The sequence below is a fragment of the Pinus tabuliformis genome, chromosome 1_1, assembly GCF_031772625.1.
Source record: "Pinus tabuliformis cultivar Carrire ecotype Pingquan chromosome 1_1, CPIR1, whole genome shotgun sequence".
Lineage (NCBI taxonomy): Eukaryota > Viridiplantae > Streptophyta > Pinopsida > Pinales > Pinaceae > Pinus > Pinus tabuliformis.
The window spans coordinates 59,810,474-59,835,441 of NC_142297.1; the positions used below are offsets into that span (position 1 = coordinate 59,810,474).

The 24,968-nt window shown below is 39.2% G+C and overlaps 1 protein-coding gene across 1 annotated transcript in view; it reads left to right on the top strand.

Annotated features, from left to right (window-relative positions):
* The window catches only part of LOC149211554 (uncharacterized), a 350,089-nt gene that overhangs the window by 265,988 nt on the left and 59,133 nt on the right, over positions 1–24,968 (top strand). Inside the window, exons 24-25 of the mRNA XM_089388429.1 lie at positions 9,986–10,100; positions 10,212–10,250. Of these exons, the coding sequence (XP_089244555.1) occupies positions 9,986–10,100; positions 10,212–10,250 (154 nt within the window). The remainder of the gene's footprint in view (positions 1–9,985; positions 10,101–10,211; positions 10,251–24,968) is intronic.

The window sequence follows — 24,968 nt, forward strand, 5'->3', positions numbered from 1 at the left end:
TTACTTTTCCTTTAATAGGGGTCCCTTACTTTTAGCAATTTCTAAAATTAGCTCTTGACGTGATTTTTTATCGTATGCTTGAGTGATGGGGTCATTTTCTTCAATGAAATTGTTTATCACAAATGATGAAGAAATCATATCAGCACACTGACTTTCCTTAGGAGCATCTTGTCCTACATTATTTACTTTTTGTTTTGTTCCTTCGTCTAAAATTCTTCTAGCAAAGCCACATGTATTTTCCTCGTGGAAGCTCTCACAAGATCTGCAGAAAGGGATAGGCTTGTCAACCATATTAGCAAACTCAAGCAGCATGGGAGGCCTTTGATCATTGGAAGGAGTTCTTCTTGGCCATGAATTATTGTTGTTACCCCAATTATTATTGTTATTCCTGGGAGGCATATTCTGCATTTGGCTTCTTACTATCTCGATCAATTGATTCCGCATATCACTTATTTGTCTCGCATGTTCTATCTTCATTTCCCTGATTACTCGAGTTAATTCTTTAACTGAATCTGGCTCTCTTTGTTTTATTTCCTTTCCCTTAAATTTAACTGGACCTCTATCAAAACTCGGGACCTATGATTTACCTAAAGCTTTTCGATCCCTCACCAACTCTTTAGCTGTATTTTGGGCAGCAGTTAAGGTAACGAGCTTGGCACATCTAATTTCATATTGAGTGTCATCGTTAAAAGCTTTGAGATATTGTTCCAACACTGTCTTGTCACGAGGCCTATAATCTTGAGTCATATCTTTTAGAAGACCGTTAAATCTTTGGTTGAATTCTTCGACCGTTTCATTTTCTCTTTTCTTTATAGTATTCAACTCTTTGACTAAGTATTTTCCTTCCCTCTTATCCCCATATTTATCTTTAAATGCATCAGTGAGGGTTCTTAAGGAGTCAAAGGCATTGTCTGCTTTATCATGAAACCAGTCAAGAGCATTATCTTCAAATGACAAAACAAACAACTTCATCTTGACATCTTCATGGTTGTAGTCAGTGGAATCAGCTAGATAACCGGATTCGTCCTATAGGCCCCACGAATCCTGAATCCATCGTGTCCGACACGATTCTCTTGAGATTCGTGTCCAAAAACCATGACACGTCGTGTCCTATTTTGACACGTCGAATCTGACTGCGTGTCACGATTTTGGCAACGTGTACTATTTTCCAAGACTCCTTAGGCGACAAAAGTGACCTATTTTCCAAGACTCCTTAGGCGGCAAAAGTGACCTGCACGGGTATGAAAAGGCCGCATTTGGTCATTACAGCCACGCATATTTTCATTTGGCAAGCGTTTTGGCAGCTTAATGATCAAGTCTAGGCCCTAGTATTAATATGATATTCATGGTAATGTTTAAGAATAAAAGTGGCATTCTCCTTAATCTTCATTTTCATCCTTTTACTTAAATTTTTAACATTACCATGAAATGACTTAGGATGTTTGAGAGTGGCTCCGGCATCATTGGATTTCATATGGAGAAAGTAGAATTTTAATTTTCATTCAAAATCCAGTAGACTTATCAGTTTTTCAGGATTTTAGGATTGGGGGATTGCAATGTTTCCATTGAATTTTGTCATGTATTAGGGTATGGAACTCGTATTTAATCAAGAGCACCAATCCCTCTATGTACCTTGATGTTAGTGACATTGGTTGTCGAACTCCTGTATCATGACCCTCCTAAAAATGTACGCATCACTCAAACAAAATCTTGACTTGACATGTTATGCTTGTTCTATCTTATGTTAATGCTTAAAGAGTGATATTAATGACAAAGATCCCTATACAGATACAGAGGTAATGACAAAGATACCTCTGGATATTAATGCTTAAAGGGTGATATTAATGACAAAGATCCTGATTTTCCAACAAGACTAAAAAATTAGACATTTCTCGTGGTGGCAAGAGGGCCAAGCATAAGAAATAGATAATAGATTGACATGTATTTGAATTTTGTATGTACTATGCATGCTAATAGCTTATAGATGAAGATATATATTTGAAATCGATAAATTTGTATCATTAATTAAAATTTGTGTAAGAAATATCTAATTTTTTATATATATATATATATATTAATAAAATAATATATAACGAATCATATGTCTCCTGTTTTGGGTGGTCAACGTGTCTGAATCCGACACCACGAATCCTGAATCCTACGAATCCTGAAATCCCCGTGTCAGGTGACTTAGGGAATCAGCATATCTATGGACGAAGGAGTTGATAGTATGTCCAAGGTACATCCTTCAAAGGGTGGTGGTCTATAATAAAGAGATGAATGGAGTAGGGAGTGAAAGGGGAAGCCTTGGGCCACATGCTAGGGTACAAGGGTAGCTACTAAAAGGGAAGCCCGCAATATATATAATGTATAGGAGGGAGAAATCGTGGTACATGAGGTGCTCTGGCCTTGATTTTTCCACTCTTCTTTATATGCCATTTGTCTTTTATGATTTTTCTTTAATTAACTACTCAAGGCTCAAGGGATAAGAGCATGATGTGTAAGATATAACAGTGGATACCTCCTTAAAGATAGGGCAATTCATTGCCTACCAAGGGTTGGGACAATCATGGGTTCTTGAATAATAAAAGAGGCCCATCTAGGGCCTATAGGAACGAAGGTGATGGCCAAAATGATGGGGTAGAGCTCATGTATTGGCTTTTTCCCAAGTGCTAAATGTGTTTGTCCCAGCCATCTTTTGCATTTTGTGGTACATCTTCTTATTGAATGTGGCCAATTATGTTTTTACTTTTCCTTTCAGCTGCATCAACCTTTGGGGCATCATTCCAGGCCCGACCCAAGTTTGAGGGCAAGGGGGGCGGAAGGCTAACCCTATGTGGACCCGGGTGGGAGAAATGACGAATGGGGTTATAATGAGTGGAAGGGGAGTGATATATGTGGATGAGTGAGCAGGACCACGCAACCAAAATCAGGGTTTCCCACGTATTACTATCCCTAAAGCCCAAAGATCAGTAAAAAAGATCCCACAGGACTAAGGTCCAAGGTTAACATCCAAAATGAGTCTAGGGAACAAGAGCACAGACCTTGCCCACTCTTTCAATCGAATCTCCCCATTAATCCATGCTTAGAAGTATCCATGATAAGCAAACTACCACACTAAATTACCAAATGACAAGGCATACCTATAGGTTCGAGAGGCCCACCTACAACCATGTGATCATGACATATGGGTAAGGGACCATATGGCTGGCTCAGGTGGCAGATAAATGGCACAACAAGCTAGTTGGTGGCTGCCAGGGGTTGTTAGTTGGTGGCTGCAAGGGGTTGTTAGTTGCTGACTGAGGACCATCTTGAAGAAAATTTTCTCATAGGGATATCACCCACAAAATGGTGGGTAACAGTCTTCAAGAAGTAGATTTAGGTTAACCTGGAATTCTCATCAATAAAGCTAACAAAGTATTTTGTACCACTAAGAGCTCTAGTGAACATCAGGCCACAAATATCTTAATATATAAGTCCGAACAAGCCATCTACTCTGTTGTCACTTCTTGGGAATGTTGTCTTACCATACTTCCCAAGTACACTCCAACTTTTGGAACCCTTGTTACTGTTTCCTTAAGCATCTTGAGTGCTCCATGATGTAGATGCCCCATTCTCCTATGCCATAATTTGTTCAACTCCTTCCGACTACTACTATCACTGCCTATTAGTGCCATTGGAGAGTCAAGTTGCAACCTATACAAGTTGTTGCTTCGAACTCCAATCTATCTTACCTTCTTCCAGCTTGAGTATTTGACAAACACCTTCTTACCTTATCATGTAATTGGGATACTGAAATCAGGTTCATACCCAATTCTAGCACATGCAATACCTCTGTAGCGTTGGTGTTTGCTCCTGACTCCCTATGAAAATCGATAGTACCTCTCCCTGCTGGAGTACACTTCGTTCTGTTATCCATAGTAATCTGAAAGTCCATCTGCTCATCCTTGTAGCTAGAGAGAAATATTCTCTAACCCCTCTCATATGAGCTGATGCTCCATTGTCTATATAGCAGACACCCTATGATGTTGACCCTTACAAGCAAGCAAATATGTCCTCCAACCTGGAAGACAAGTCTAAAGCCTCCTGAATGTTAATTTTGTCCATGGTCATAGAAAGGACAATTTGTGTACAACTGCAAACTACTGCAAAACCCCTTGTGTCCAACAAGAAATATGCTAAACAAAAATCTGAGTTGCAACTGCTCCCTCTGACTCTGACTGGTGGAATCACTCTCCTTCGGCAATTCAACTTTTCTACACCCCTGCAACTAAAAATCGAATTCCTGCCTCAACAACTCAGCCTGCCTGTCAATGAACTGTGTTGCCTCAAGAATCCTAGCCTGTTGTTCCCTCTAAGCAATGAATTTTTTTTCCTTTGCTTTTGAGCTTCCCGGTTGATCACTCACACTCTGATACCATGTGAAAATTTCATCTATTGCAGCAACTAGAAATTATTCTTCTAACTTTAAATTTAATTATGTAATTTATTTGCTACGGCAAACAACGAATAAAATCACAATTGCAACTTTCACTATAAAAATACTACAGTAAAAAAAAAAAAACAAACAAACAAACAAACAAACTGGAAACTGAGAGATTTTAGCACACATAAAATTTTGACACGATTATTTTTGGACAATCGTCCCCGGAAAAATCTAATGTGGAAAAATGTTAAAATTGGCAACTAGGGCCAAACTCCATATGGGTCATCTTATTTATGGCAACTGATAGATTTCTCTCGTCAAGAGGTGTAGGATTGATCTAAAGATCATTCAATTCCGACATGTATTCATGGAGATATGAATTTTTTTATGTTATTTGACAATTTGTCAAGGTCGGCCAGCAACCAAATTACCCAAACTTATCCTCAACGTTTCATTATAAATAGAAGAGGTCTTCAAGTCATTTTACACGCACACTTCTCCTAAGATATCTCTCCACTCGTTTGGGTTTGGTCGCTAGAGAGATCAAGAGGAAGAAGCCCTAGATGCAGTGGAGGAAGAGTTCTATACGTTTTTGATGAAGGAAGCCTAGTCGTCATTCAAATGGGAGATCTAGCCATGCCCTAGCCGCAGTCACAGAATGTATAACCGTTGTTTCGGAGGTGCCCTAATGCCCTAACCGCAGACCTTATTACGCAATAGTGGGAAGCCTAATCAGCAGCCCTAATCTGTTGTTAAGAGAGACCCATACGTAGTCTTGTGAAGCTCCTATTTGTTGTCATGAAAATACCTTATGCAGAGCTCTCTTAGCCATGGTTGGAGAGGCCCTAATCAACAACATATGAAGGCCTAAAGCCGCAATTAGAGGAGCCCTTATCATAGCATGAAAGGGACCTTTAGCCGCAGCTAGAAGACTGGACCTAGCCGCAACAAAAGGAAGTATCTCAACAGCGTTAAAGCCACATTGTTGTAGGTGATAGTGTGGTCTTATTCAAGTCTGTTTGGGCATGAGAAGGTTGGTCTTCAGCTTAATTTGTAGCGGAGTAGAAGCCTCTTAAAGGAGGAGCAAAAGACCATTGTTTAAGGGTTGTTTGGAACACTGATTGGAGGGACCTAAGTTGCAGTCCACTGTTGGGCTAGGCCGTAGGCCATAGCCAGCAGTTGGAGGCCTTTTAGGAGCTACATTCTGAAGGTTAGCAGCCCTATAAGGCAGTGTATGGTTGGATGGACTGTAGCCGTTGTAAATAGGTAGACTGTGGGGTGTGTTTAGGGTGTTGTGGCACTCAAGGCTTGTGCCCTAACCAGTGACCAGGTCTACCATGAAATGCAGCAGTCCTTGCAGCATATGAAAGGTGCCAGATTTAGCAGCCTTGTAATGATCAGTGAAGCAGCGAAGGAAGGAGAGTCTTATTGAAGGAAAGCCTTAATATTTTGGGTAATTGGTTGAGTTGTTCTAAGCCTATCATCTGTTGCATATCTTCAGTCCTTGGTATCAGAATTGCAACCTCATTGTGTCATCATCACGAAGAAAATCTTTGATCTCCTATTTGGCAAGTCAAGTATTGACTTCAAATCATTGTACTCTATCTCTTTCTCTCTGCTGAACTATTGAAGAATATAAGAAGAATTGATCAAGGGTGTCCCCACATTGGGGTTTGTCCCTAGCTAGTGCCACATCTTGTGTCCTCTTGTCTTGGCTTGTCTTCTACTGTTTATGTATGTGTTCTATCCGCACTTTATTATCATGTTGATGTGATTGCTAATTTGAACATTGACATTGGGCTAATATGAAAAATTGAAGTAAATTGCTCTAAGCATAGAACATACCTAAATTTAACAGAGAACATGTGCAACATATGAGGGTTTTATTATTATTATGCAACAGAAATTCTGAGTACAATAAAATGACGCCAAACTGGTGTTTCTATCTGAAAGAAATATTGGCCAAAATATTTGAGGGAATTTTACCCCCCTTTTCAAGCAATCTCGACTCAGTCTGGGCTCAGAAACTGACCCCCAGAATTATTTGCGTTAACCTTTGCACTAGCTTTGCCGAGTCCCTTGTATGCTTAGCCCAAAACTCTCTCTCAAGCAGATGTCTTGCATGTCTCTGCTACTGGAAGTCTTTGTCCAGGCCTTCTGGAAATTTTCCCAGACTCTGGCACCTGAAACAACCCACTCCACAGTTAAATTGAATTGTCCTTCCTGAGGCACTATGTAGCCCATGCGTAGCCTCATGGAGAATAATTATGGCCTCCTCTTTTGACTCCTCCAGAACTAGAAACTCTTTCGAAAAATCACTGTCCTGCCCCTCTACTACCTGCTACTCGATCTCATTGTTGAATCATCTGCCACTAGGAAATCAAACTACCTAGACCACTGAGTATCTACAACGGGTGTGTTCTCCATCTACCCATCAACTTCTTCTTATAATCTTTTGTTGGAGCACCAACGGCCAAGATTAAAATATAATCGATGGCCCAGATTAATTCCCTGTCAATCCGTGTGAGTTTCTAGATGATTCTCACCTTACCTCAATTAATACAGATTAATTAACCATATTCCCTAAGATTAGACTTAGCAAATATTTAAAAATTGGCTAATAATCTAATTGAGACACTCCTAGGTGGAATTTCCAGAAACGATTTTTGGGTTTTGGAGATCTCATGTATTCTAGCCTTTCCACTAAATTTTGTGGCTAGAACACATTCGATGCTACAAAAACTAACAAGAAGAAGCCTAGTAGGTTGTATAAGTATGCCCAGGTAGTCATAGAACTTGTCTCAGAAGTCTGAGTTGTGTATGACAAATGGAGGAGGATCCATGCATATTTATAGTTGATTGATCATATGAAGTGACATGGCAAGTCGACTTGAGGCCAACTTGAGAATTTGAAGGGAAAACAGCACCATAATATCAAACAAATTTTTCCTTAAATGATTGCTTGCCCAATTTGTCAAATATAATAATAATTTCCCTATCTAATTTTAACTTCTTCTTTGGGCCTAGATGGTCTTTATCTAATTTTGACTTCTTCTTTGGGCCTAGATGGTCTTCCTCTGGGGTCTTGGGGTTTCTATGGGGAAATTGGTCCCATAGCTGCCCCAATTTTCAACTCGAGGACAAACTATTTGTAGATCATGGACAAAAGGGAATGAGCAACCATGTTTATTTCATGCAACAAACTATTTGGAATGCTAGACTCAGAGATGCAGCTAGAGCCACAGCCTATCACCTTCCGATTTGTGGTCTTCCTTCAACCACCACTTAGTAGAAGACGTAAAGGTTTTGTGAGATATCAATTTATGGTCATCTTTAAAACATTATCTGGTAGAAGACATCAACTTTTGCCAGACATCCAGTATGTGGTCGTCCCCAAAACCACTAGATTCAAAGAGCACATTTAGTCGTTGCTAGTTGTCCTTCATTTCTCTGCATGGGCTTAAATACCCCTTAAAATCATGTCAACAACCTCTTCAAGTCACGAGAAGCCCAAAGGTCCACACATGCCAAGTAAATACTCAATAATCAAGCGATGCAACCTCCAACGTGGACAGCTCATCAAAATGTGTGACACGTGCCTCCAAATGTGTGAGATAGCTAGGTGTTCCAAGAACTATTGTGTCATGTCATGGATGATCCAAGTGCATGAAGAAGGCCCTCAATTGATCATGACCAATTCGCTATAAAATTGTTTAGGATGTTGTGGAGATGTATTTCCAGTTGTGTCTCTAAATGAAGACATGTAGACTGACCTCAAGGGAGGGATATATGTCATGAGTCCCAAAATGCCTAGGGAGATAATCCCTAGGCCAAAATTGGATAGTACATAGGGAGATCCATGTTTAGGAATAAAATAAGTATGTTATCTAGGCATAATAACCTTTACAATACATGAGCACCAATTTTATAAGTTAAAGTGAAAAAACCTAGGGTTTCCCTAAGTCATGTGTATGCCAAAATTGGATAGTACATAGGGAGATCCATGTTTAGGAATAAAATAAGTATGTTATCTAGGCATAATAACCTTTACAATACATGAGCACCAATTTTATAAGTTAAAGTGAAAAAACCTAGGGTTTCCCTAAGTTGTGTATTGGTATATCCAGTCAAAAACCTCCCACACATCCACCTCTTCTATGATTGACCTCCACGAGATGGTTAGTATGAGCCATAAAGGCAAAGGACTATCTTGAAATGAGGACTAAAATGATCGTACATGAATACAATGGTCATAATTTTGGTAGATCGTGATACATAATACAAGTTATTCTAATGTTGCATCTAATCATAGAACTTAGAACAAAACTCTTGCCTCTAATAACACCCCAAGATAGACACAAGCTCTATTGTGCAAAGAAAATGAGGTACAATGAAGTGAAACTAAGTGGTAACAAACTCTTTAAAAAAAAATGGCAAGTTAGTAAGAGAAACCATATATGGCAAATTGATGAAGTTTTGACTAATGAATGGAAATTAATATTAGATGCTGCTAATATATGAGTTTAAATAGCGTGGGAGATTTATTGACTCCATCCAATGGAGCATTGCCATTGACAAGTATCCTTAAAGTTGAGTTGTGCAATGCATGCTAACCTTTTTCAACAAAGTTGTATTTAAGGTTCTAATACAAGGACAAGGAAATCGATTTATAACAGTCAATACTCTTTGTTGAGAAAAGAGGTTACAATCAAAATAATAGTTATTACAGGGACAATTCATGGCTTTTTTAATTTACATTGCAAGCTAATATTTTTTAACAAAGTTGTATTTAAGATTCCACTCCAAAGACAAGGAGACAAATTTATAGCCAATACTTTCTTCTTGAGAAGATAGAGAACAAACAAAACAGTAGCTATTATAGCAAAAACGTATTGCCTTTCATGTTATAATAATGCATATAGATATCTTTACTTCCTTTACTAGATAAGAAACTTTGTGATGAGAAAATAAGGTATAACGACTAGATTAGTATCACTTTTATATTTAAATAAAACACAATATATACTCTCACCTGCTGCTCACTCCTTCTTACAAGAGCCTTTATATCAACTAGCAAGATTTCAACTAGAACAGTTGCAACGATGTATTACCACATGAAATAAAAAATTCAAATTTTAATAGTTTCCTCAAGTTCCATGAAGCAAATGACATATTACCACATGAAATAAAAAATGGAAATTTTAATAGTTTCCTCAAGTTCCATGAAGCAAATGACATATTACCACATGAAATAAAAAATTGAAGTTTTAATAGTTTCCTCAAGTTGCATGAAATCATTCAATATAATTGAACGCTAAATCAGTATGCAGGATGAATTTAGATCACTGTGATTATTGGCATGTTTGATGAGGTAACCAAACAAATTATCCTAATGTGTTGTCCACAACAAAGAAAACACTACAGTTCATTTAGTATCCCCATGATTATCAACATGTTTTAAGAAGAAATCAAATAAATTGTCATCATGTGTTGTCCATAACTAAAAGCACTATAATTCAATCTGATACATATTCTAACAAAGTGATATATTTGGTGCAGGTCTTTGCTGATCACGAAACAAGCTTGCATCCAATTGAAGTTCCGCGAAACTGGATTTGGAATTTGCGTCGTCGAACGGTTTACTTTGGTACATCAATTCCAAGTATCTTCAAGGGTGAGATAATATCCATCTAAAATTTGTGGAACAGTCCTCCAAGCTATATTTGATTTTGGCTACGATAAGCGTTAAGAGTGTACTAATATTTATTATGCTAAATGAGTATAGGTCTCACCGCAGAGGCAATACAAGCGTGCTTTTGGAAAGGTACCAAAATCTTTACCGTTATTCCAATTTATTTTGAAATTGATAGAATTAAACCTAAATTGTTTTATATAATGTACATAAGTAACATTATGTTCTAATAAAACTTTCATATAATAACTAACATAATTAAATAACTCAAAGAGGCAATACAAGCGTGCTTTTGGAAAGGTACCAAAATCTTTACCGTTATTCCAATTTATTTTGAAATTGATAGAATTAAACCTAAATTGTTTTATATAATGTACATAGGTAACATTATGTTCTAAAACCAACCACCACCCAAAACCAACCACCACCCAAAACCAAGCACCTACTCTACACCCACAAGGTTATCAAAAAAAATATGAAAGTTCAAACTCAAAGGGATATAAAAAACCAACATAACAACAATCATATGTCCATGGCTAGAGAACAAAGAGAAGAAACCAACTCTAGAGGTTAACTAGCAGCAATAAAGCTGGACATTAAAACTAAACAGCAATGATAAATTCCATATCCTAGAGGTCGGTTACAATCATCTAGGTTGGAACACCACCTATTAATCGATGGCTTTTTAGTAGAAAAAGTTGGGTTCCACCTGTCATCATATTGTTTCTCAGTGTGTACTTCCATCAAGATAACTATATCAAGTCTAAGCCGGTGAGGGTGCATGAGTCGACAAACAATGGTTTTGTTCTTCTAATATTTATTATGCATAATTCAACAAACCAATGAAGAATCAACTCACCATCTTCTCCATACCTCATACCATAATGTACTTTACCCTTCAAGTATCAAAGCACATGTATGTTTTGCAATAACATAAGGAATCTCTTCCTGGGCTTAATCATATATTGGTTCAACGTGTTCACAACAAAATGTATATCAAATTTAGTACTAATCACATATGTCAAAGATCCAATCAATTTTCCATACATTAAAGAATTTGTTAAGATAAAATCTACCTACATGAGTATGGATGTTATTTTCCAATGTATGTGTTAGTTTTTGGGGTAGCAACGAACAGGTGTTCTAATCTCTATGGTGTCTAAGAGGCTAAGGAACATAAGATATCCAAAACCCAGATAGAAAAAGTTGGGTTCCACCTATCATCATATTGTTTCTCAGCATGTACTTCCATCAAGATAACCATATCAAGTCTAAGTCGGTGTGGGTGCATGAGTCGACGTACAATGGTTTGTTATTCTAACATTTATTATGCATAATTCAACGAACCAATGAAGAATCAACTCACCACCTTCTCCATACCTCTTACCATAATGTACTTTACCCTTCAAGTATCAAAGCACATGTATGTTTTGCAACAACATAAGGAATCTCTTCTTGGACTTTGATCATAAATTGGCTCAAAGTGTTCACAACAAAACATATATCAAATTTAGTATTAATCACATATGTCAAAGATCAAATCAATTTTCCTTACATTAAAGAATTTGTTAAGAGCAAATATACCTACATGAGTATGGATGTTATTTTCCAATGTATGTGTTAGTTTTTGGGGTAGCAATGGACAGGGGTTCTAATCTCTGTGGTGTCTAAGAGGCTAAGGAACACCAAATATCCAAAACCCAAAAACACTTCAATTAAATTAATTAGCCTATAATTCAATATTTCCTAAGTCTAACTTAAGAAAAGTGGTTAATTAAATCAAATTAATTGAGGGCTGTCGATTTTGCTTTGGAGAAGTCCGAAAAAGTTAATTGACGAAGTCAAGATGTTCTTAGCCATTCATTGAGATGTGATCATGTTCGTTGATAGTCCAATGAGAGATTATGAGAGCGGGACAAAGGGTTTAGAGAAGACAATTTATTGAGAGAGCAATTCAACTACCCAGTTACAATGATTCAACAAGGGCGCAGTTTAAACTAGGGACAGAGCCAGTAGTAGGGATTTCAACAGTGAGAATTTCCAGAGAAATTATCAAGAGGTTTTCAATGTTCTAGAGTCAAGAAATGAGGTCGAGTTTTCCAACAAGGAGGTCGCATTTAGCTAATGCAAGTAGCCAGTTGCCCAATGCAAGTTGCAGGAGCAATAAATCACTTCCAGTTGTCGAAAGGAGGTGTGAGTAGCTTTTGAAGGCAACAGGAAGCAGGACGACTTGCTTTTGAAAGCAGCGGAATGTTGCATTTAGCTATGCGAAATTCATAAACACTGCAGTGTGTGTGAGTGACAGAGAGGAGTGTGAGGAGGATGAGATGAATTGAAGGTCTGTGATGTTTATTTATACACATTTTGTGATACTTAAGAGACAGGGTATAGGTCGGATAGACGTCAAAAACTATTTTTCTTTGTATGGGTATCGGAGGTTTGGGTATCGAAAGCTTTAACATGACACTGCCTGCAAAACTTGTGATATAGGAAAGTTTCAATGCAGCGGACACAATATTATATTAAAAACATTATGATAAAGCCAATCAGATCCGCAACCATATCGGCAATCGGAGATTAAGTCTTCTCAGAGGTGACATTTCAAAAGTTTCAATAAAGTGGCGGATGTGATTTGATAATTAACTCGTTAACTTAAATCAAGTCGGGTCCGCATATCGGAAATCGGAGCAATTCGGAGGTTATATAATATCACATATCGGAGATCAAAGGTTTTGAATGGTGGCACACAATAAAAATGCCAATATGATATTTCTCCGATAAGGCTTTATTATATGTGTTGTGATATATTCTCATTTGTGAACTTTGGTTAAAAGGTTTCCAAAGTTTATTACTTCGATAATGGATTATTATTCAAAGGCCCGATTTAACATTGGTTTAATATAAAGGATTAAAGTCACATGATAATATATGTCATCAAGTCTGAGGTATGTCATCAATTATAATCCTCCAATAGTGCAGCATCCATCAAGAGTGCTTATATTTCCATCAATGACAACTATTGACCAACGGAACTTGTTGCAATACGAGAGAAACCAACAAATGACAAGCTAGTGTGCATAGCACTCAATGGGTTTACCAAGGAATGTTGTACATTCATCTAGGTAGTTTCTGGGCATGACAAGCTTCCGGATTGGAAACACACACCTATGAAGTGATTTCACTCGGGAACAGTTAAGGCTTAGCTTGGTTGAGGGCACTACCAGTAATAGTGGCAAGACAGCGAAGGTGCAGGAGGAGAACGTTGCCCTTGCAAGAAAGGGAAAAGCAAAGAAGGGTCTCAACTAGGGACAAGACTCAAAGGGGGAAAAGAAGAAGAAAGATATGTTGAAGGTCAAGTGCTTCGACTGTGGTGACCTTGGTCACTATGTCAGCTACTGTCTGGAGAGGAAGAAGGACAAGAAGGGGAAGCAGATAGTAGCTTCAACAAAGATCGAGGATTTGTCTTCTAGATTGGAGGAGGAATTCGCAATGTTTGCAACATCATCCTCAAGAGGAGTAATATGACACTCTAGTATGTCAGATTAGGTAGTGTCCAAGGGAGGAACAGCGAGGACGTCATATTTAGCCAAGGAGGGCTTGATCAATATATCAGATCCAGTTGTTGTACCTTTGCTACAGGAGCCCAAGAATCATAGTAGTAGTGAGATCAGTACTCATAGTTGCAATGATAGCAACAACACAAAGGCATCAGCAGCGTTAAATCAGAGTAGCGCAAAATGGTTCAACTACAACATGTAGCAAGTGAATCAAGGTAGCGCAGTAGCTTGGTGGACAGTGATTATCGAAGTATTATCTTCGCAAAGATTTTTAGCCTCTCAATAGAAAAGAGAGATCTATTTGTAGAGGGAGGATGTAGTCTCTCCAGTAGTGCGCGTTGATTGAGGTAGAGGGAGTTGTCGGGGAAACAAGACACTTTGCGAGTCAGATCAATTTGTAGAGGAAAAGCAATTCACAGTTTAATGGTTTGGTTTCCAATGGAGGCTGAGTTATTTTCCCAGTAGTGCGAGTTTGTCGGAGAATGAAGTAAATTGTTGGTACGCAGTTGCAAAAGTCAATTCGGGGTCTTAGAGGAAGGCCAAATTGATTGGGAGGGGCCGAGTAGCTTCCAAGAGGTCAAATCGGCTAGTAGAAGTTAAGGAATTAATTTACCAGAGGAAAGTTAATTCACAACAACTAGTGCAATATTTTCCAATCACAGATGATTGGACACCAACGGCATGGTTCAGTTTGACTACACCATGTTCCCACAGATCAATAGATAGTAGATATAGTCACAAAGGCCTTGGGTAGGGAAAAGTTTGTCTATTTTAGGGAGCAGATGGGAGTAATGGAGAACACCTTCCTCGCTAAGAGGGAGTGTTAGCTTTTGGGGTAGCAGTAGATAGATGTTCTAGTCTCTATGGTGTCTAAGAGGCTAAAGAACACGAGATCTCCAAAACCCATAAAAGGTTTTGTCTGAAAATCCTTAGAAACAACTCAATTAGATTAATTAGCCTATAATTAAATATATTCTAGGTCTAACTTAGGAAAAGTGGCTAATTAAATTAGATTAATTGAGGGAGGTCGATTTTGCTCTAAACACTTCTGAAAAAGTTAATTGATAGAGTCAAGATGATCTTAGCCATCGGTTGAGATGTGATCATGGTCGTTGAGAGTATAACAAGAGATTATAAGAGCAGGATGAAAGGTTTAGAGAAAACAGAATTTATTGAGAGAGCAATTCGACTACTCAGTTGCAATGATTCAACAAGGGCACAGTTGAAGTGGGGAGAGATTCAGTAGTCGTGATTTCAGTAGTGAGAATTTCCATAGAAATTCTTAAGAGGTTTCCAACGTTCCAAGGTCAAGAAAGGAGGTCGATTTTTCCAGCAGGGAGGTTGTATTCAGCTAGTGCGAGTAGCCAATTCCCTAATGTGAGTTGCAACTGCAGTGAATCACTTCTAATTGCCAGAAGGAGGTGCGAGTAGCTTCAAAAGGCAGAGGGAGGCAAGATGACTTGCAAGGAGGAGTCTCAGAGGCTGTGCAAATTTCCTAGAGGTTGTAGTGCACATTTCTAGGCAGCAATGTGAGTGCCAGAGAGGAGTGTGAGTGGCTTAGAGGAGGCCAAATCAACTTGTTGGAGGGAAAAGGGTTTTCCCAGTATATTTTTCAATGAGAAAATTGTCAGAGCTTTGTTACTAAAAGGAAAGTAGTTGTAATTTCTCTATTTTGCTAAAGATAGTAATAGAACCCTCATCTACTGCATTGGTTTTCCCTTCGCGGTTTTTTCAAGGGACGACTTGTCCAAAAATAACGGTATCAAAATTCTTGTGTGTGCATATTTCTCAGTTCCAGTCTTTTATTTTCTGTGTTGTTTTTTACTCGTGAAGATTGCAATATTGATTAATCATTATTTGTCGTGTTGTCGCTCAGATTGTATAGGCAATATGCGACAATGCTCAGGGCGGGGGTTGTCACTCTTATTCTTGCCCCTTTGTTTTAGTTGTCTCCCTACAGCAAGTTATGGGGGGATAATCCCCATAAAATGTGAAGATGGGAAACTTGTTGGTAATCAACAAGTCCAGGAAACAACATAATGGCCTAGCAACTTGGTTAATTTAGCAAGTTGAAGATTAGATTAGATTTATCATGAAGATCTATGCCTTAATGGAGTCAATTACTCGCTTAAGATAAATTTCTTACCAAGTCAGCGAATGAACAGGTGTTGCTTTAAAGATGCTTTACTATCCTATATGAAATGTAAATCTACAATCTATAAGTAAGATACAAAATCTTGGTTTATTTTAAATTATATGCCTATTTAAAGTAGTTTCCTTTCTCTCAACTGTTTTGAAGCTAGTCTCTAGAGTAGGTTGTGAGAGATAAACTATTAGTTTTTGGTAGCATCAGATGTGCTCTAGCCATGAAAATTGGTGGAGAGGCTAAGGCACATGAGTTCTAGAAAATTGGTGGAGAGGCTAAGGCACATGAGTTCTAAAGAACCCAGAAACTGTTTGGTGAAATTCCACCCGAATTGTATTTTATTAAAATAATTAATGTTTTTAATGGGGTTCCTAAGTCTAAACTTAGGAAAATTAAAATATTAACGAGTATTAATCAAAATATGGGTGAGAATGATCTAAGAGGCAGATCAAGTCAAGTTTTAATCTTAGCCATTGATTAGAGACTTAATCTCGGTCCTTGAAGTCTCAGCGAGAAAAGTATAAGAAGGAAGCTTGGGGTTCATTTAGAAAGACACACGAAGAGAACGAATTGATCTAGAGTTTGATTTTTGGGGCTAGGAAGCTGAGATTTCGAACTAGGTGATCATTCTATAGAAGAGGGGCAGGGATAGTTCGAGAGTACTGATAGAGAAGCAGAGAGAAGCTAGTGGAGGCAACATAGCACCTAGGAGGACTGACGATGGGCCAAGCTGGGCCCACGCAGGCCTAACGCAGAGTCAGAAGGGCCAGCACAGAAGCAGTAGTTGATCCCACATAGAAAGCCAAAACTGTCGGGGAACTACCGGAACAACCGGGAAGGTTGATGCAGTAGGCAGAAGAGACAGCACAAAGCTGACGCAGAGCCTATAAGGCTGGCGCAGGGTCAGCGATGTGATAGCTAGGGTTAGCCAATTTTGTTGCAGGATCAACCGAAATTTGCCGAGTGAAGTGAGGTAAAACTTACTCAGTTTTCCGTCACTGTATTTTCTCTGTCACTGGTTTGTCTGGAGGGCAACCAGCATTGTATTCAAAATTACTGCTTAATAATAAAAAACCCTCAGAGTTGTTGCACCGGTTTTTCCAGGAACCTTTTTTGTCCAAAAATAACTATGTCCTATGTATCTTGTTCTTTGCTCAGTTTTCTGTTTCATGCAATCAAATTTTAAGTAGTGTAGGTTGCAGAAGTCATTTGCTTCAGTATTCAGAAAATAACTTGATAATGTATATTAAAATCAAGTAGGAGAAGTAAATTCAAATTTGTTGTAGTAGAGGTTCATTGAAGACTAGGAATTTTCACATGGTATTAGAGCATTGATTTTGAAATAGGAAGCGAAGATCCAGCGTTGAGCAAAGAGGCCAAAAGTTGCACTTGGCAACAATTCGAATCCCCTTGAAGGGATTGCGCAGTCCTTCCCGAGAAGCAGAGATTCCGACGAAATCTCTCTCTAAGAGAATCGACCAAGAGGTACGATTTATAGTTCATGCGTTTGCAGAGGCAGAGGGAGTGACGCAGAGCCTCATCGCAATGCTTGAAGGGCGTAATTTATGCCAGGGCAGAAATCCATCGAAATAGGGCGAAGACACATGGGGAATTTTCTCCTCAAAGAAATTTTCTCACCAAAAGCTCGAATTTCTCATTTGTCGAGCAACAGTGTTGACCAATGACTAGAGGAGTCAGTTTGACAGTTTGGGTGAGATGGCATCACATGGGCTCAGAGATCAGGACAGGTTGGAAGGAGCTTCCAGCTATGTCATATGGAAGGACCAGAATCTTAGTTGTTCTGGAGGAGTATGATCTCAAAGCCTACATCAAGAGTGTTGTGGTTGTTCCTGTTAACAATGATCAAAAGAAGAAGTACAAAGCCAAGCAGGGGAAGCCGAAGATGTTAATACTCGATGGAGTTCAAGTTCATGTGGTCTCACACTTGCAAGGCGATACAACCCGAGAGATGTGGGAAGCTTTGTCTTCACTATATCAAGGCTCTTCCAAACAACGGAAGATGTACCTAGAACAAAAATTGCAGCGGAAATTGATGCAGAAGAGAGAACGCGTTAACTCCTATCTTCAACGTCTTTAGGACACCAGAGACCAACTTGCTGCAGTGGAGTCTACTCCTCAGTCTACTGTGATGGTAAGGACGGCCTCAAATGGAGTCTCAAATGAATGGCAAATCTTTGTCCAAAGTATAATGGGCAGGGAAAGACTACCTTCATAGGAAGAGATGTGGGCAACCCTTCAACAGGAGGAATTAAGGAGGGACCTGGTAAAGTTCAACCTCAATGGCAATAGTGGGAGTGGCACGAAGGCCAAGGAGGAGGGGGAGAATGCAACTCTAGCATCAAAGGAACAACAGAAGCAAAAGCAGAAGGACATTTTGAAGGTAAAGTGTTTCAGATGTGGCGAGATGGACCACTTTGCATCCTAATGTCCTTTGAAGTAAAAGGATAAGGATGAGAAACATGATCCTAAGGCTGCTCCAACAAAGATTGACAAAGATGAGTTTGCCATGAGTGCCCATGCATCTCCAAGAGGGAAATGGGGCGACAGTGAGTTGTAGTCAGGAGGAATACATGTGGGCAAGATCCTTGAGGAGCCCACCTCTTCGATCAAATTCCTTACTACAGGAGCCCAAGATTTGGCAATAGCAATATGGATTTAGTGTAAGATGATGTAGTGGATTGTTGGGAGAGACAGATGCAGTAGCCCAAGACCAAGAGTTGATCAGCACAGAGCAAGGTTGGTAGCAGTGCAGAAGTCAGCAGCAGTGCAGGAGATTCAGAGGGTCAAACACTAGTAGCAGTCAAATTCCAACATTCATGGTATTATTTTGAACAAAGTTAAGTTCAACTAATTTTGGATGTTTTTCAATTGCTTCTCTCAGCAACTAAGTTGCAATATGAATGTAGTGTTAGCAGTGGCAGTGCTAGCAGCATAGCAGATGCAGCATTTCAGAGGGAGTTGTAGTACATATGCATCAATGGTAGTGGCAATGTCATGGGTAGCAATACAGTAGCAGCAGTAGCACAGTGTTGGTGGCAGCAACAGTGCAGAAAGGAGATGCTTCATAAGTAGAGCAGCATGTAGTTAGACATTGTTGCTAGAGCACTTTCTTCACTAATAGGGAGTGTTAGTTTTGGTAGCATCAAATGTGCTCTAGCCATGAAAATTGGAAAAGAAGATAAGGCACATGAGTTCTAAAGAACTCATAAACCGTTTGGTGAAATTCCACCCGGATCATATTTTATTAAAATAATTACTATTTTTAATGGGTTTCCTAAGTCTAAACTTAGGAAAATTAAAATATTAATGGGTATTAATCAAAAAATGGGTGAGAATGATCTAGAAGGCGGATCAAGTCAAGTTTTAATCTTAGCTATTGATTAGAGATTTAATCTCGGTCATTGAAGTCTTAATGAGAAAAGTATAAGGAGGCTTGAGGTTCATTTAGAAAGACACACAGAGAAAACGAATTGACCTAGAGTTCGATTTCTGGGGCTAGGAAGCTGAGATTTTGAACTAGGTGATCATTCTGCAACAAAGAGGCAGGGATAGTTCGAGAGTACTGATAGAGAGGCAGAGAGAAACTATTGGAGGCAGCGCAGCAGCTAGGAGGACTTACACTAGGCCAATCTAGGCCCACGCAAGCCTGACGCAGAGCGAGAAGGGCACACAAAAGCAGTAGTTTCCCTCACAGAGAAGGTTTGAACTGTAGAGGAGCTGTCGAAACAACTGGGAAGGTTGACGCAAAAGGCAGAAGAGACAGCGCAAAGCTGACGCAGGACCAACGCAGTGACCATTGGGGTTAGCCAGTTTTGTTGCCGGATCAGCCAGAATCTGCCGGGTGAAGTGAGGTAAAACTCACTCAGTTTTCCGCCATTGTATTTTCTTTGTCAATGGTTTGTCAGGAGGGCAACCAACATTGTATTCAGAATTACTGCTTAGTAATAGAAAACCATCAGAGTTGTTGCACCGGTTTTCCTGCATTGGGTTTTTCCGGGGACCATTTTGTCCAAAAATAACTATGTCCTAGGTATCTTGTTCTTTGCTCAGTTTTCTATTTCATGTAATCAAATTTTAAGTAGTGTAGGCTGCAAATGTAATGTGATTCAGTATTTAGAAAATAACTTGATAATGTATATTAAAATCAAGTAGGAGAAGTAAATTCAAATTTGCTGCAATAGGGATTCCTTGAAGACTAAGAATTTTCACATAAACCAAGGGGAAGCAAATTATGGCTTGATTAACGATCCTTATTGATTTTTTAGTAGCTCGAGAGGTACTCCAAGCCCTAGGGTTCAGGGTTTGGAGGGTGGAGCACCCCAAGAGTCACTTATGGGCTTGGAACCCAAGGTTAGAGTTTCGTACCCAAAGAAGTTGGGCCAAAACCATGAAGAATTTGAGCATGCAAAATCCAACGCTTCAAAGATCACTTCAAATCGGAGCTCTAGATCATGAGTTATGAATTTTTGAATGTCATTGTTGGGTTTTGCACATGTATGGTCAAGTCGGCCGAATGATTATAACTCTAATAACATTTGCACAAGCCCATGTTGACATCCAAATGAAGCCCTGATTAAATGGTATATATATGAGGTGTGTGTGAGATCATTTCCCACATCCAAGATCATTCAAGCCAAAGAATCTTCTTTGAAATTGGGTCGCAATCAAGGAGCATAACATCAAGGAGTTCAAGAGCCATTTTGGGTGAATTTAGGGTTGTTTTTCCACTGCAATGAAGGTTGAGTTCTAAGCAAGGAGGGCCGAGTAAATTGGAGAAGGTATGGGGTTGTGTGAGTGTGTTTTAGGTTGTGTATTTCTACAGGTATAGGGTTGCAGGCTATTCTAAAGTTATAGCAATTTTTTTCCCTTGTTTGAGGCCAAGAGATGGAATAGCCTCATGTGAGTAGGTCGCAGTCAAAGGAAGGGGCAACAAAGTGTTAAGGCCAGATTTGGGGCTATACACAGGAGGTTGCAACTTGTTTGGGGCTGTGAAAAAGGCCATAACCAGACTGTCATCTCATAATTAAACACACAAAACCAGTGGTCAAGAAAGGGTATGTTTGGTCACTTTCTTGTTGGTGGTGTTTGCTGAGTGGATGAAGTATTGTTGCAGCCTATGGGAGCCACCTGGAGGACTTGTCTTGATGGTTGCAAGTCCCTCCTAGGAGCAGATCTTGCAATGATTGGATTGGGTGCCATTGGACCGATGGAGGGCAACGTGTTGGCTACCCAAAGTAGCCTGTGACAAGCCATCATAAAGTGACATTGATAGCTTAAGGTTGGGTGAAGTTGTTGAGCCTAATCTGCAGTACATTGATGGACTAGTCGACTGCTAGATTGGAAAATTGGAGCTCAAGTATTGGCCAACCTAGAGGAGCAGTTTGGATCAGCCCGTGTTCATTGTAGCAGAAGCGAATTGTAGCAGTGTTAGGTGGCAGTCCTCCTGGAGACTCTATTTGTTGTCCTTTTGATGGACAAGGGGCAACTAGAGAGCAGAACGGGAGCGAAGGACCAGCAAGACAAGATACGATATAGAGTCTGCAGCATGATTTTCATTGTATCTTGTATTCCATACACTCTTGTATTATTCAGATTTGTTTAATATAACGAAGATTGGGTTGTACATTATTGTACAAGGTGAAAGGCTTGCTTCTTCTGTTGGACTTGTTGGACTTGGCTGGTGTTGAAGGCGGCTATAAAGGCTTCTGGCATATGGCTTGTGGACTTGGTGTTGAAGGCTTCCTGTTGGAATTGATGGACTTGACTAAAGGTTCAAGGGGAAAGGAAAAAGGCTTCTATAAGTTGGGCTTGTCTTCTGTTTTATTTATTCTAGTGGACTTTTTTAGGCTTAAGGGTCCTGTTTATCCCCTCCCAGAATACTGTCTCTATTATAGTGAGACTCCTCCTTCCAACTCCTATATTTTGTTAAAAAGTGTTTGTACTTGTACATATATGATTTATTGCTTTATATTTTTCATTGTGCAAAGTAGTTCTGTTGAGATTCTTGGTTTGGTAGCGTCAAAGATTCTAAGATTCTAACCTAAACCCAAGATCGTGAAAATTCAACAATCTCTCCCCTTGAGTTCTAACCACCTTATGCCTCCAGCGCTACAGAGACTTTGGCGTTGACCACTGCAAGGTCACTTTGTTAACCACTAAAAAGGTTTGAGACTTCGCAAGCTGAGTGAGAAAGGCGATCCTATCTCTCTATCTACCAAGCTTATGCTTGGAAGTGAGTTAATTAATGCAACACTAGGCTTAAATTGCAAATGAAAATTATCAGTGAATGTTCTTAAGGTGAAATTATTAAGTTTCTTAAGTACTTGAAAGACAATGATTTTCAATCTAGAATAATGAAGTACTTAACAGTAAATAACAGTAATCTTCACCACAAGAGAAAGTGCTCAAAAATAAACGATGCCAAAAAATGTTGCCAAGATTGTAATTACATAAAACCAATGCTCTTAACGATTAAATATAAGCCTTCATCCACAATTATCAAAACTTCAAGGCTGTAACAAAATTGTAAGAAAATATCTTTAAGATTGTAAGAAAATATGTTTCTTTTGTAGCTTAGATTTCCTTCTAAGAGCTTGGCCTTAAAAAGTAGTATAATCTTTCCTTTTACCCTTCAAATTGTGATCTTTTAGCTACCTTGTTTCACTGACCTTACCTCTGATACCATGTTGAGAAATCCTTGGGGCAACATAGTTAGGGTTTTATTAATTTGATTTCTTTTATTTTGACATTTTCTTGTGATGTTTCTTATTGATTCTTCTTTTTGCAATTATTATATTCTTATCATCAAGCGAAATGCCAAACAATGAAGATCACACAAGATGTAGGCACTCAGCCAGGGCAAAAGCCCTCCTCTAGGGGAAAACCCAAAAATTGTTCTTCTCTTCTTTAGAATCAAATCACATGAGACAACTTGGGCCCTTTGACCAAAAACATAGACTTCCATCCGTCAAGTCAGCCTTCCAAGAAGATTAGTCAAGCTTTGGCCTATTTCTTCACAAGTCAACACAAATCAATTCTTTGCAATACTGAAGTTCGGCCTGCACTTTCGGTCCTGCAATATACCTCAATCTCAATCTCCCTCGCACGTGCAGCAGGAAAATAGAGAATTTCAACTCCCAAAGGTCTCTTCCTTTTTTGACATGATTATTTCTTCTTTGTAATGATAAAGACCACTCTTTATACTTCTTCGTACTTCCTTTTTCACTTGAAAAAGTGCAAACCGAATTCATGGATTGATTGGCTCATAATAGGTCAAATGCTCAGCTATTTATAGTGGTTGGAGGCTCCTCTATTGTTGAAAAACATAACTAGGTTCGGTCTTCATAATGACATGTAATTGTGATTTTAAGTAATTGATGAAAATAAGAAAAATAAAAATTTTATTGTAATGCTTGTCTCATGGGTTTCAAGAGCAAGGAATTTTATTTTTAGTATGACTCCCATTGTGAGTCCTTAGAATTGGTCATAAAGTCACATCGAGTCAAAGTCATGTATGAAGGACCCTTCGTGGGCATATTACATTTTGTATGAGTCATTAGATAAGTATAATTAGCCCTCTATGACCAAGCAAAGTCTCCTCCTCAAGTCGGCTTCAAAAAGAAATAATATAAACCCTCCAAAGGACATGTCGGCTTACATACGCTCATGTCAACTAATTACAAAGGCAAACAACTATAAATAGGAGTACTTGGCTTCATTTCAGAGGCAAATTTGTAGTCATCACAGTCTGAAGTGCAAGGTACAGGTCTGAAGTAAAAGCAGTGCGAAGGGATCTTAAGGATCAGCAAGTAGAGAAGAGGAAATTGCAAAGTATTCCAGCATTGTTTGGGATTGTTTTGGGCTAAAGGTGTCTCCACTAGTGCAAAGTTGTCCCACACATCAAAGGAAGAGGAGAATGTGGCCCTCACATCAAAGGGGTAGCAGGAGCAGCGCAGGAGGAAGGAGGACATTTCCAAGGTCAAATGATTCAGATGTGGTGAGCTTGGCCACTACAGCACTCAATGTCCTCTCAGAAAGAAAGAAAAGGGGGAGAAGCAAGATCAGCAGGTTTCATTCGCAGAGATTGCCAGGTTGTCCTCCCGATTGGAGGAAGAGTTTGCCATGATCACTGATATACCTCCAAGAGTGAGGTGGGGTGATTTGGTTTTGTAGTCCCAAAGAGCTACAGGATGGGTAGGATTCTTGAGGAGGTCCACCTCATGAATCAATACCTCACTACAGGAGCCTATAACATGCAGTAGCAGGATGGATCAGTGGTAGATGGTGCAGTTAGATGCCAGAGTGACAGATGCAGTGGCTAACAGCAGTATGATACTGGGTAGCGCAGTGCAGAGTTGGCCACTATGCAGTTGGCACAAAGCAAAGTCAACAGCAACGCATAGGCTTCAGTGGCAACACAGAGTTTAGCAGCAGTCAGGACTCAGGTGACAGATGCATCAGTTGATTCAGTATTTTGGATGCTTTTCAGTTGCAGTTCTAACAGCAGCAAACAACCAGACATTAGTAGCATGACAGGAGGTGGTGCAAAGACAGGGTGTTGTTTCAGTGGGTTGCAACAATAAAACGCATTCCTCGCTAAGAGGGAGTGTTAGTTTTTGTAGCATCGGATGTGTTCTAGCCACAAAATTTGGTGGAGAGGCTACAATACATGTATTTTCTAAAACCCAGAAATTGTTTCTGGAAATTCCACCTAGAGACAACTTAATTAAAATTGTAATCGTTTTTTAATGTTTCCTAAGTAAATCTGATTAATTAAAAGGTATTAATTAAGTCATGGCGAGAATCTTCTAGAAGAAGACATGGATCGAGTTCTAGTTAATCTTAGACATCGATTATGTTTTAATCTTGGTCGTTGATGTCTCAACGATAGATTATAAGAAGAAATTCGATGGGGGTTGGAGAACACACTTGAGCCACCAGCAGTTCAAATTTACTAGCAAATCGAACTCCAGAGTAGCAGCGTTGAGTTGTTGGAGCGAGAGCTAGTGAGCTCGAAGCAGTAAGAGAGGGGCAGGAATAGTAAGGCCAGAGGTAGATTTTCCAGTTTGATGAGTGCATAGCAAAGAGGCAATGAGTGCCACATAGAGGCAACGCAGTGCTTCAAAG